Source organism: Sphaerodactylus townsendi, linkage group LG07 (genome assembly GCF_021028975.2).
Source record: "Sphaerodactylus townsendi isolate TG3544 linkage group LG07, MPM_Stown_v2.3, whole genome shotgun sequence".
NCBI lineage: Eukaryota > Metazoa > Chordata > Lepidosauria > Squamata > Sphaerodactylidae > Sphaerodactylus > Sphaerodactylus townsendi.
Window position 1 is genome coordinate 74153502 of NC_059431.1, and position 13184 is coordinate 74166685.

General features: G+C 42.1%; 1 protein-coding gene across 1 annotated transcript in view; it reads left to right on the top strand.

Moving 5' to 3' along the window:
• PRUNE2 (prune homolog 2 with BCH domain) overlaps positions 1-13184 on the top strand; it is a 164394-nt gene that overhangs the window by 119676 nt on the left and 31534 nt on the right. Inside the window, exon 11 of the mRNA XM_048504375.1 lies at positions 12645-12724. Within this exon, the coding sequence (XP_048360332.1) occupies positions 12645-12724 (80 nt within the window). The remainder of the gene's footprint in view (positions 1-12644; positions 12725-13184) is intronic.

Here is a 13184-nt window from a genome sequence, read left to right on the forward strand (position 1 = left end):
GCATATATAGAGAGAGATGCTCTGGTTTTTTACTGTGTTACTCAGTTCTGTACTGCAGGACAATGTGAGGAGTACTTTAAATAGAACAGATCATGCCAAACATATTAAATGTCTATGTTATTTACATAAATACTGCAAAAATGACATCCTGATCTGCTGAGTCCACTAGAACTTTGCTGGCATTTTCTTTCTTTCTCTCAATGTAAATTTCTCACTCTGTCTCTGGAAAGAAAGTGGAAACGTTTTCCCCCTCCACTGACTGCTAGTTTGCCAAATAAATTTTGGGCATGTTAAGAATTTGACACAATTGCACAGGGGACATGCAATTTGTAGATAACTAGAAATGCTTCTCTGAGCTGCTGTGTCTTTTGCTACATGCAGTAGGGTATACGAAGGCAGGTGATCCTTATTTAGAAGTACCACTGGTCATGTGATCAGAAAAATGGTGGAGATCTGTATTCATAGCAAGCTGCTACAGAGGAGGGATGCTGAAGTGAAATAATAAAGCATTTTTATTATTTTCACTCCCGAACGTAGCTGTCTATAAAAGGTAAGGGCTTTTGTTTTTATACCAAGAGACTGACAAAGCAAGTGATTTTTCAGCTAGCAGCTTTATTGTTGCAGGCAGAGGGTGGTGGGTATAAAAAAGGGCATGAAAAGAATATTGTCAGCAGGATGTCAGGCATCCACTGCCTCATGGAAACTTAGGCTGCTGTGTGTTAGTTCTGTCACATATTCTCATGATGGGAATTGTATGCCCAATAGATGGCTTTGAGCTGTCTGGAAGCTGATGTGGTTTTTGTAATTAGGGAACAAAACTTTACTGTGTGTTTAATTGCATAAACACTCTTCATTATTGTCATCTAGTCTTTAGCTTTCAAAGTATGGTGTGTGTGGTGGGAGGGAATCAAAGGAATTGCTTCTCTCTAACTGGGTTAAAAGCTTGTTGAACTAAGGAATCACTATATCCCTTTGAGATCACATCAGTTTTACAGTTCAGTAACAGACAATTGTAATGTTTTTGATGTTATCAAGTGAAGCATATGACATTTCTTGCAACATCTTCCTATATTGTTACAGCGAAAAAAGCTCTTGTAACTGCTTGAAAGAGAGTTGCATCTCTCATAAGAACAAAAACATTGATAGAACTTGCTGAAAATTACAAGCACTTTTAAAAGACTATATATGAAAAAATGGGGGTAGATTTGTCGGCAAAGTACGCTTAAAAATCTATGTGAGAGATTATTTGAAAACATACTTTGTTTAATTAAAGAAATCATACCCCCCCCCCCCAATGCATATAGTATTTTAAATAAGCATGCTGGGAATTAGTGTGAGGAGAGATATGTAGGTAACTGAACATGAAGTCCAGGAAGCAGAGTAATAAAGAAGAGTGGGTTAGGAAATCAGAAACACCAAGATAGAGAGGGAGAGAGTTTCATCAAATACAGAAAATTATTTTGAGGGTAAGAATTTTCCTAGTACAAGTATTTTGAACCACTAATCTGCAAAATGGAAACAGTAGTACCTTCCTTCAGGAGGTTACCATAAAATAATATGAATAGATGATTTGGTCAGTATGCATATCTTTTTGAATGATTCATATAAAATTAATCTATAGTTCATAGGTTTGTAGGTTTAAATGCAGAAATGAAGATGGTTATCTGGGGTACAGAAATGCTCCCAGCTACTGGGATCCACAGTAGGAATGTATGGAGGTATTGTGGAAAAGAGGAAATTGAGCTTATGTAAAGTGAAGAATATCAGAATTAAGGGCATTAAGTGCACTAACCAATGAAATGATCTTAGCAACAGCATTTTCTTTGACTAGAAATGAGTCAAGTTGGTATTTGCCAATGCTAAAAATGCGGATGATGCTGGAGCATGAAAATGATACAACTACTGTATATTTTTGCTGGAGGAACTGCGCTTGGGAACATGCCAGTTATAATAACCACAAGTCATCTCAGCCAGCCCCAGAAGGATGGAAGGAGTCACCCCAGAGGAGGGGGGTGTTGCCATTCCCTCCACTTGAAACCCGAGAGGGTGCTTTAAGAGGAAGCAGGGTGGAGGTGGCCAGATGGAACAATGAGGAAGCATGAAGTTTGAGATCAGTTTGGAAAGTTCCAAGGAGTGACTGCCTGAGGGCCTCCAGGGCAAGCCAGCAGAGGATGGCCACATGGTAAGACCACTTAGGGAGAGGAGTGCTGAGGAGTGCATCTAAGAAGATTCCCCATGATGCCCCCTCTTTGTGCCACCTGGAAACAAGTGCTACGCAAAAAGAAGTGTTGTCTCCCCTCCCCCCCATTGAGTTCACCAATATCCCCAACTGTGTGGCAAAGAAAGCTGAAGCTGTTTGAGGTGAGAAACTGAATTCTGTGGCCTGCCTGCAGAAGTTTATGCAAATGAAACACAGTTTATAAGGGAGGAAACCAGGGGCTGTAAATTCTGACTCTCTTACACTTGGACTTGTGAGATTCATTGGGACTTGATTGCATTCTTTGAAGTAGAATTTTGCAACCAAAAACCTAGCAACTGTAAAGACATTAAAGCAGAAATTCATAAGTAGTTGCAATCTGGTCAGTGTGGTGTCATGATAAAAGTGTCAGACAAGAGTCTGGAAGACTTGAGTTTGAATCCGTACTCAGCCACAGAAACATTCTGTGACTTTTTAGGTCAGTCAGACGGTCTCAAGGATTGTTGTGAGGATAAAATGGGGAAAGGGAGAATGGCTTCACATTGGAAAAAAATTGAGGAATAAATAAAATCTGACCAAAGTTATAGCCTTGGTTGAAGAAGTCCTAGGTTTTGATGTGTCTTGGTTACTGTTAGATAGGTACTCATTCTTGGATGATTGTTTTTTATAAATTGATTCCCTTCACTTAGTCAGGGAATGCTGCACTGTATAGCCTGATTTCTTTGTGATCTTGGCTGGAATCTGACCAAATAGTTGTGGCGTTCAGATTTCCCTTTCTATCTCATTGTGAAATGGGCCATTTTCTCCCACCTTCTGATTAATTTTGAATATGCACCCAATTATTCCTTCTCTATCAAACTTGTACAAAGGTCTTTGTTCTTTGTTATTCTGCTAATGCAACAGTTGTACATGGCATCTATAAAAATGGAGAACTGAAGCTGGAAGGGAGGGAGAGACCTGCCCATTTTTGATACAAGGGAATCCATGACTCTATGAAAAACTGAAACTGGGATGTAGTCTGGGCCTCTGTGCGCAAGTACTGCTGAAGCAAGCTGCCTCAGGATACCTCTGAGGGTCTTCTCTCCCCGTGCCCCCAATGTGTGACCCATTGTGGTAAATTGTTTATTATCCTGGGATAGAATATAAGACTAAAGTCGTACATCGTAGTCATACCACTCACAAAAGTTGGATTCACCTCTGGGCATAACAGGTCATTCTGTCATGGTGTGCTAAGCTGCTACATGGTCGACTACCTCAACTTTCATCAGGCATAAAATATAAGACATAAAATATAAGAAGGGAAGGAGAGTGAGGGAGGAGATGGGAGGGAGGGAAGGGTGGCATGCAAGGGTGGGGAGGGAGGGGGGAGGGGGCCCAGCATCTGGACATGGCATACCCACCTTGGGAGAGGGAGGGGGAGGGGTGCCATGCAAGGGAAGGGGAAGGAGGGAGGAGATGGGAAGGAGGGAAGGGTGGCATGCAAGGGAGGGGGAGGGAGCCCGGCATCTGGACATGGCCCACCCACCCTGAGAGAGGGAGTGGGAGGGGTGGAATGCAAAGGAAGGGGAAGGAGGGAGGAGATGGGAGGGAGGGAAGAGTGGCATGCAAGGGAAGGAGGGAGGGGGAGGGAGCCCGGCATCTGGACATGGCCTACCCACTCTGGGAGAGGGAGGGGTGGAATGCAAGGGAAGGGGAAGTAGGTAGGAGATGGGAGGGAGGGAGGGGGAGGGAGGGAATGGTGGCATACACTCTACCACAGTAACTCACTGGAGTGACCTTGGGCTAGTCTAGTCTATCTGACAGTGTTATTGTTGTGAGACTAAAATGGAGATGAAGCTGAGAAGGCATTTAATTTATATACTGAATCATTTCTACACAAAATCCTTACCCTATTAAATGCTTTATTTGTTGTTAAATAAATCTTTGTTATTCATCTCCATCTGTGTCTTGTTTTTCCAGTCAAATATCTAAGAAGATGCCATTTCTATAAACATCATAAATAATTACAGTCTTAGGCCTTTTCGGGACATGCCTCTTATGCCATTTTAAACATGTTTTCAATCCCAGTGTTTATGATGAAATTTGTCCACAGATTCCTTCTCAAAATGTTATTTCCTGGCTACCAGATTTTTCCCCCCATGCATGCACTGTAGCAATGCTTGATAGCATTACAGTTTCATTGATACCAAACTAGAGCCGGGGGGGGGGCACACACTTGAAACAATAAATTTTAAGAGGAGGGGTAAAGCTGTAAGGTGAGGGACTAAAAAAGTGGCAGAGCAAGAACCAAAATTGAGGTTTGGCCATTTCACAGGAGGCTAAAAAATAACCCATCATTTTGGCAGGAAAAATAAAATGTTTCAAGGAAGTTGGCTTGGAAATGTTTTAGTGAAAAGAAATACTGTAAAATATTTTCAGATACAGTGGAGAAAAAATGGAGGTAAACAGGGCGGGGGGGGGGGGGAGATAATGTGGAAATCCTTGGTACAAACATCATTTCCAGCCTGAAAACAATGTAAATGGCATTTGCAGAAAAGGCCTTTGTTCAGTTGCAGCAGGTTCCCAAATAAGATACCTTTAGAGAGAACATAGTTTCCACCCCAGCAACCATTTAATCAAAGCTTGCGTCCTTTTTTTATTTGATTGTGGGTGAATGGGGTTTAAAGAATCTATAGGGGAGGCCTGAGTGGGGGACTGGACATTCTTCAGTCCAGTGGGCAGTTAGTTGCCTCAGTCTTTCCCTCCGCCCCCCTACACCTGCTTTCAACTGTTCAAAGAATACTTCAAGGAAATAGGTCTTCATTAAATTCCATGAAAGTGTGAATGCAAACAGGAAACAGAAAAGTCATTATGTATTTAACCTAATGTGATGTAGTAATGATAATTTTAAATCAAGGCAGCTGCTGTATATCTGAGGAAATCTATTACTAAGTCCTCATGCTAAACTATCAAGTGGAAAGAAATGGAGACTAGAAGTTACAGCATTTAGTGGTAAAACACATGCTGATAAGAATCAGTTAATTTAAAAAGAAGGAAAAGGCCAAACAACTGTCATGAAATAGCAAATATTTGTTGGTAATACAAGATGAATTCTCTCCATGGGATGCCAATAAGGAAGGAAGTGTACAACATTGTTTGTTCTGATTTGTCTTAAAATATCTGTATCCAGTTTGATATGCTTCATGTGCAGAATTTTCTGAAGTAATTTGCTTTCATACACCCTGAAGTGAAATCCTGTCTGCTCTGATTCGTAATATAGGATAGTGGGCTGAAAAGACACATGAATTTTTAAAAGAAAATCTAATCACTAATATTATTCAATTTGTGATGGCAGAAGTATTGCTGGCCTTTTGCGGGAGGAAGACAAAAAAATTAAGAGGCATTTGCGTTATTTATTTATTTGTTCAATTTAATATTCTGCCCACCCCCGAAGGGCTCTGGGCAGTGTACAATAACATATTAAAACATTATAATATAAACATATACAATACCATAAAACTATAAATTTCAAATGGTAAAAATACAAAAACAAATGGCAAAAATATATACCAGAAAAAAACAAACCCATTGTTATAAAGACTCTGTGTCACCCTGAGTCACTCTTTAAACGCCATGAAATGTCATGCTCATCTTGAAACTGTATTATGTAAAGGTACTGCCAAAGGTGGTTTGTGGAAGATTTATAGAAGATTTATGAGGTCACAATGTGAATAAATGAGTCTCGACACAAGAGGGAATAATTGAGAGCCAAGTTGCCGCCCGAGGTCGCGACCTCCCCTGCTCAGAGCCTAACAGCCCAGCCTCAAAACAACGCTGGAGAGCTTCAGTCAGTGGCAAATCACCTCTGCTTCTCACTTGCCCTTAAAAGTCTCCTGGCTAGGGTTGCCATAAGTTGGTTGTGGCATGACAACACATATGTATGTAGAAAGGCCCATGAAAAAAGACGATGTACTAAAAATCAACTATTTATTTATTTATTTATCACATTTATATTAGTCCTTTTTTTTGTAATAGGGACCTAAAGAGGCTTATATCATTCTCCTCTCTTTTATGATAACCAGCAATAATCTAGGGTTGTCAATCTCCAAGTTGGACCTAGAGACCTCCTGGTATTACAACTGATCTCCAGATTATAGAGATCTGTTTCTCTGGATACAGTGGCTGCTTTGGAGAGTGAATTCTATGTGATTGCACCCTGCTGGGGTCACTCCCTAAACTCCTCTCTTTCCAGGCTCTGTCACCTAAATCTCCAGGTATTTCTCAACCCAGAGCTGGCAACTGTACAGTAACTCTGTCAGGTAGGTTAGGCTGAAAGTCTGTGACTAGCCTAAATCCATCTAGTAAATGTGCATAATAATTTGAACTTCAGTCTCCCTAGTTTTGTCACAACGTAACACTGGCTTTTTGTAAGCTATATTAAAAAAAAACAAATAACTGTGATGGACTGTGCAGAAAAATAGAAGTTTCAAGGTGCAAGTCACTCAGTGGAATAGGGTGATCTCCAAAACTGTGGAAAAACTCCCCCTCCCTTGTATGCCACCCCTGCCCCCTGCCCCTGCCCCTGCCCCCTGCCCCCTGCCCCCTGATCTTGCATGCCTCCCCTCCCCCTCCCTCCATTAGGATGGGTGGACCATGTCCAAATGCCGGGTCCCCTTCCCCCTCCGTTGCATGCCACCCCTCACTCCATGATTGAGATGCATTCCTACCTTATTGTAACTGCTTAACTCTTAGGGAAAGCACCCTGATTGGGTAAGCTAACCTGCACTCTGATTGGTAGAGCAACCAGCTGTCTCAAGAAGGAAGAAGATATCCTGAGAGGAAAATTTTTGTGAGCTTTTGAATTTGGATTCCTGCGAGTTAACATCAAATCCCTTAACTGTGTGTATTAAATATCTACTCTGAGGAAATTTCAGTCAGGGAATGAATTTCACATGAACTATATTGAGTTCAGTGTGTACTGAAAGCAGAAAATACACAGACTGGAGAACTGAGAGTTTTATTAAGTGGTTGTGTGGGAAATCACCAATTGATTTGGATTGTAGCTTAGGAACCTCCACTCAGTTTAACAATAGCTGCAGCAGTTAACAGGCATAGGAGCAGCTGCTAATGATGAGTAACCAAAGAAGGTATATGGGGAGGAGATCAGGAGATGGGAAGAGAGGAAGTTGGTGCATGTTTCACTGGTAAGGGGGGCTTTTTTTGCCCTTGAGTTTATTTACTGCGGGGTTTTTTGTTTTGGACTGTTGTGAATAAATGTTGTGTTTGTGGACCCTGGCTGGTGTAAGCCTTTTTTATCTCTCGAGTGGTTTGAAAGAAAGAAGCTAAGAGGGGAGAAAAATTACGCTGACCGGCAAGCCCTTATCAGTCTTCTTAGAGATGAGAGAGGAGGAGTCAGAGGTGTCAGACGTTTCTAGCCGACAGAACATCCATACATTGGTCAAAGCTAAAGATGGAATGGTACTGAGAATTTCCATAGGCGATCATAAATAAAAGGGAATAAATCTTCTGGGTGACAAAGAATTCCTAATCCAGTTAATATGCAAATTATACACACAGGTGGACTTCCAGTCTGGGGTATCAGTGTTCTGCCAAATTTCCTTCAGGAGGAAGATTTATGTGGATCACTAACAGAGTCAAGGCTGTATGTGTACTGTGTAAAGGGGTACCAGACAGTTAGTAGTCAAAGGCATCAGTCTATTAGACAGAAACATCTGAGCAACTGTGCATCATATAAAGCTTAAAGTAAAAAAAACCTCTCATAACCAAGCAACTGAAAAAAACCTATAAAGCTTGATGTATTGTCGAAGGCTGGACACAGTGTGTAACAGACTTCCCTCTGTGATACACCTTTGAAGATGCCAGCCACAGATGCAGGCGAAAGCTTGGGAACAAGATCCTCCAGACCACAGCCACACAGCTTAGAAAACCCACCACAGTTAGTTATAAAGCTTGATTAGAAATATGCCTGTACCAAAACTGATATTTGTATACTGTTATCTCTTGCCTGATTTCCATCCACCAAAATATCACCTGATCCCATCTATTCAATAAACTTTACTTTTGTTTGATGAACTTGCCTTGAAAAAAGGGGTTTGTCATAAGCGAAAAACAGGCTTCCTTCACCTTTCAGGAGTTTCTAAGGGGAGCAGATATGCTTTAAATACCTCATACACTACCACAGTGGCGTATCTGCCTGAAGACATGGGGTAACCCATGTCTCCAGAAGCACGCCATCTGGTCACGTACGTGTGTGTGTGCAAAATCCCCCCCATGTGACCAGAGAGTCAGCCTTCCTGAGGGAGGCAACTCTGACGAAATTCATGAAGCCGAAACAGCCTAGCCGGAGCAGGCTGCTTTTTCAGCCGGCTGCCGGCAGAATTAAAGTAAGTGTGTGTGGATTATGTTTTCAAGTTATGGTGACCATTTCAACAACATACCCATGAGCCTTTGCTAAATATGCAAATTACCATAACTTAAAAACATAGTCCAAGGCACTGACCTTGGGGATCAGGAAGGTGGCCCTGTCCCTCTGCTTTTAGCAGGCCCAGTCCTCCCCTGGACTATCTTTTCAAGTTATTGTTGAAATGCTCACCACAACTTGAAAAAATAGTTCAAGGCAGGACTGGGCCTGCTAAAAGCAGGGGGTGGGGCCGCATTCCTAATCTCCAGACAGACCAGGGGGCAGAGCTGAGGGAGGCCCAAACTCTGCACGCTCCGCAGGTGGGCTGGACCGGGGCATTCTGTCCTCCCAGGCTTCCTGCAGCAGGGACATGTGGGGGCGCCTGGAGGAGGCTTTGTCTCCAGGCACCATTTGGACCCCGTACGCCTCTGCACTACCATCAAATCAGCTCAGTCATAGAAAAGGCAGGAAACCAGCCCAGCAGAGTTAGGAGGCTGCCTGAGCCTGCTACAAATAGTTTGGAGGGTGAAGGATCCTGCCACAGTAACTATAAACTGTTTTTCAAAAACAAATGTATATGACCTTCTGAGAAAGACTGTGTGCCTGATTTATCAGCCACAAGTCTGATATCTTGATCATGCACAAAAGGTGTTTCTGTGATAGTTCAATTATTTTCAAAAGACCTCCTTTACCTCCTAAAATATTTTTGTCTGTTTCACAAACATTCAAACATAGTTATAGGAAACCAAATGAACAAGTAACATGAGTATGTATTTTAAAAAGAAGTGTCAGTTACTAGGGGGTATGTGTGTGTGTGTTTCAGGTTAGGCACCTACCATGCCCTGTTTTTCCATTAAATGCATTTCACTTCTTTGTGTTGCTGATTTATTTGGGATGTACTAACAAAACATAATAATGAAATGCAAGTGGAGCTATGCTGATGATGTATGCTTACTTAGCATTCAGTTTTGGTTTCTGTTAATGGTGTCCTTGCTAACAGCCAACATAGCTTAATTAAAAGATATAAGTATTTTCTCCAAGGTATATTGCCAAATTTAGGTAGAATAAAATTGGTGATTTATTTGGGCCATGTTTCCTTCTGTGAAACTGAAGCAGAGCTATGCAGTTTCTGCTTGCTTTCCTGCCAAAGAGTTTATCCTGTAGTTATTTATTATTTTAATTATTTTATTAGATTTAATATCCTGCCCTCACCAAGCTTAGTCAGGCTTAGGGCAGCTAACATACACAATTAAGCAATCATACAAAGATAATTTAAATAATTAGTAGTTAAAAAACATATCACAAAATACTCTTGATGGCAGCTCAGATGCAATGGAGTGTGAGGTTAGGACCGCATCTCTGGTCCTGCACAGTTAAGTTGTTTTAAGACTAAGTTAGAAAATACCGAAGAAGCAGGTTTGAAACCAAAAGATAAGTTTACTGGACAGCATAGGTATCTGACCAGGGTGTCCCCTTCAAGAGAGGCACACCCACCCATACAAAAAGACCATTTTTACTGTGCTGAATTTTAACAGTTCACACACAGGGTAACTCTCTAAAAGAGTCACGCCTTAACCAGGAAAAGACTTCATTTTTATAGATACAAAGAATATATACGTCATATAATTATACCTGTAAACATATCCCATAAGATCCATACCCCTTTCACGTGCTTTCTGCATGAACCTTAAAATCTGATTGGCTTGATTCTGTCTCCTTGTCACATTAAGACAGCCTCTGAATCAAATTGCTTCTTTGACTAAAAGGCCGTTTCCGCACGGCCATGCTGGGGGTTGGGTTGGCATACATGACGTCAGCCAACCCCCCCCCAGAATTGTTCGCATGAGCGCCGTCGCCCGATCGACCTATCTTCTCTGCGACCATCCGGCGTGTCGCTGAGGTCAGGGGACACGCCCCCTGCCCTGCGCGACCGCTCTGAAGTTGCAGGGCAGGGGGCGTGTCCCCAGGCCTCAGCGATGTGCTGGAGGGTCGCAGAGAAGGTAGGTCAATCGGACAAAGGGGGGAGGGATGGCGCCTTCCAGCCGCTGCCATTCGCTCGGCAGCGGCTGGAAGCCGCCGTTTTCCAAAAACCTTGCTTGGGGAGCGAGGGGGGGAAATGGTGGCTTCGCGCCGCTGGGGAGGAGCGAGGGCGGCACGGCTGTGAAGCAGCTGCGCCCCCCATGCGAACAGCTCCCTGGGGATGGCGTTTTTGCCGTCCCCAGGGTGCTGTATTTGGCCCGTGCGGAAAGGGCCAAACATTGTCACATTAAAGCTGCATGTCATCTGCTCACATGAAAACTAAATTCTACCTTTCTGGTCTTCAAGGATAACCAGTTTTTTTTTTACTTTTTCTAAGTTGGCTCCCAGAGAGAGAAATACCTCCAGGGTATACAGATTTTATATACATTCCTTAGAATCATAAAGTTCCCTTTTCTCGTGTTAAAAATGATTTCACTTTAGCAGATCAAAACATGATTTTAACCCATATCCCATTTGATTCTATACAATGAATTACAGTAAAACACAAGTAATATTAATCTCTCATTATCATTTAACATATATAAAAACACTTTTTCCATTTAACTAATCACATCCATTTCTATTATAACCTCTGCTCTCTTTATTGCTTTGTTTATTCATGTAGCCATCCCCTATAGCTAGTTCTTAAAAACAAAATTATAAATGTATGTCTTCTGTCATGTATCTGAAGTGACCAGATCTTAAAGATTTAATCTTTTTGCTTTCCTGCATGACCACTGACAAGCTTCTACATGCAGTTTGACCTGCTGGTCTCTATACAGAAATCCCATTTTGATTCTTCAAATCATTGGTTCATACAACCTCAATATTCCTTGATATCAAATACAATTTTTAGACATTTTGGCCCATTCCCACAGGAGTCTGCATAGAATTGCTTCTCAGTGGCCTTCACCGCCATCTCAAATGGTTTCATACACGTCCTATAAGATGTTCTTGTAGCTTAAGTGTGAATACTCCACCAAACTCACTCTAGACATCTCAGCTTCTGTTTCATTGTCCATAGCTCCCCAATATACCAGAGGTCTGAGTTGGCCTGGGAATGGAGAACAGTCACTCCAACTCTGATTCCTATGCAAACACCATGAGAGATGGGCCAGTTTATTTTTCCTGCCTCGCTGGCTGCAGCCAATTAGCATAGAATAGAATAGACTAGAATAACTTTAATGTCATTATGCACACACACTGTGCCTTGTGTCCACACAACGAAAATACAAAACAGCGAAAATACAAAAATACAAAACATCCCCCGATGAACATCTCTGCAATCCGCACTAGGCATTGGGAGGCTGCAATCCGCACACCCTCAACTTACAGCCATCCCTACACAACCATCTCTACGCAGCCACCACCATGTCAGCACATCCCCATGGAGTTAATCATAGCCACAGCTCTAGGATAAAAGCTGTCTCTGAGTCTAGTTGTCCTGGTCTTCATGATCCTGTATCTTCTGCCAGATGGTAATAGTTTGCACATGTGTGGCAACATCAGCGAGAAAAATGAAACTAAACCAGGGGCCATGCGTTCTTCCTCCTGGCCTGACCATGTTGACAGGCTGCCATGCTGAGGGAGGAACTGAGATGGCCCCTGGTTTAGTTTCATTTTTCTCGCTGACGTTGCCACACATGTGCAAACTGTCTGATTGGCTGCAGCCGGCTAGGCAGGAAAAAGAAACTGGCCCATCTCCCGTGGTGTTTGTATAGGAGTGGGAGTGGCACAGTTTTTTAAAAGAACCCGCCAATTTAATCGTTTTTTGAAAGGCGTAGGATAAGGGAAATCTTGTAGGGCAGGCCTGAGTTAGACCCAGAAGCCATGAGAATTCATGCCCAAACTGGGGTGGTTCACTTCCTTATCCCAGGATATATTGGTTGTGGGGATAATGCCATGGATGAATTAGCTTTGAACCTCAGGAAATTTTGCTTCTTTCCAAATGAAAAAGGTATGGATGGGTTTGTGATGGCTTCAAATATAAAGCCCTGTTTAAGATGCTTGTTTTTCCATATGCTTCAGATTGGTACTAGAGGATGCGGGAATGGATATCCCCTTTAATGAGGCTGTACTAGACTCCAGCGATACAGAACTGAGACTTGGTAAGACAGCCTTTAATTATCTTTTTGATCCTCTCTCTTCTCTTAAACCTTTAATTATTCATTGGGAAGCATGTTTTTGTGTTGCTATGATATTGTTGCAGTGTTAGAAGGAAGAGTGTTAAGTTTTCTTTATTTAGTAAATTCTGTAGTTTTCTTGACAAATGATCATTCTTTCAAGTACACCATCCACTTTCTCCAGTGCTTTGGTGTTATCAGGCTGTGAACATATTGAGCTCACGTGATAATTACATACCCTGCACTTACTTGCTAAATTTGTCTGTAGCCTGCATGGGGTTGGCTTCCTGATTAAGATGCATCAGTAAAAACAAAGTAGTTCTAATTTCTCTCTAAAATATAGTACTTAGAAAAGAAGCCTTTGTCATATTAGATCCAACTCCACACATAATTTATATCTTGGACAAGCTTATACGGCAGCTACCCTGGCATCTAGGTGGGCATG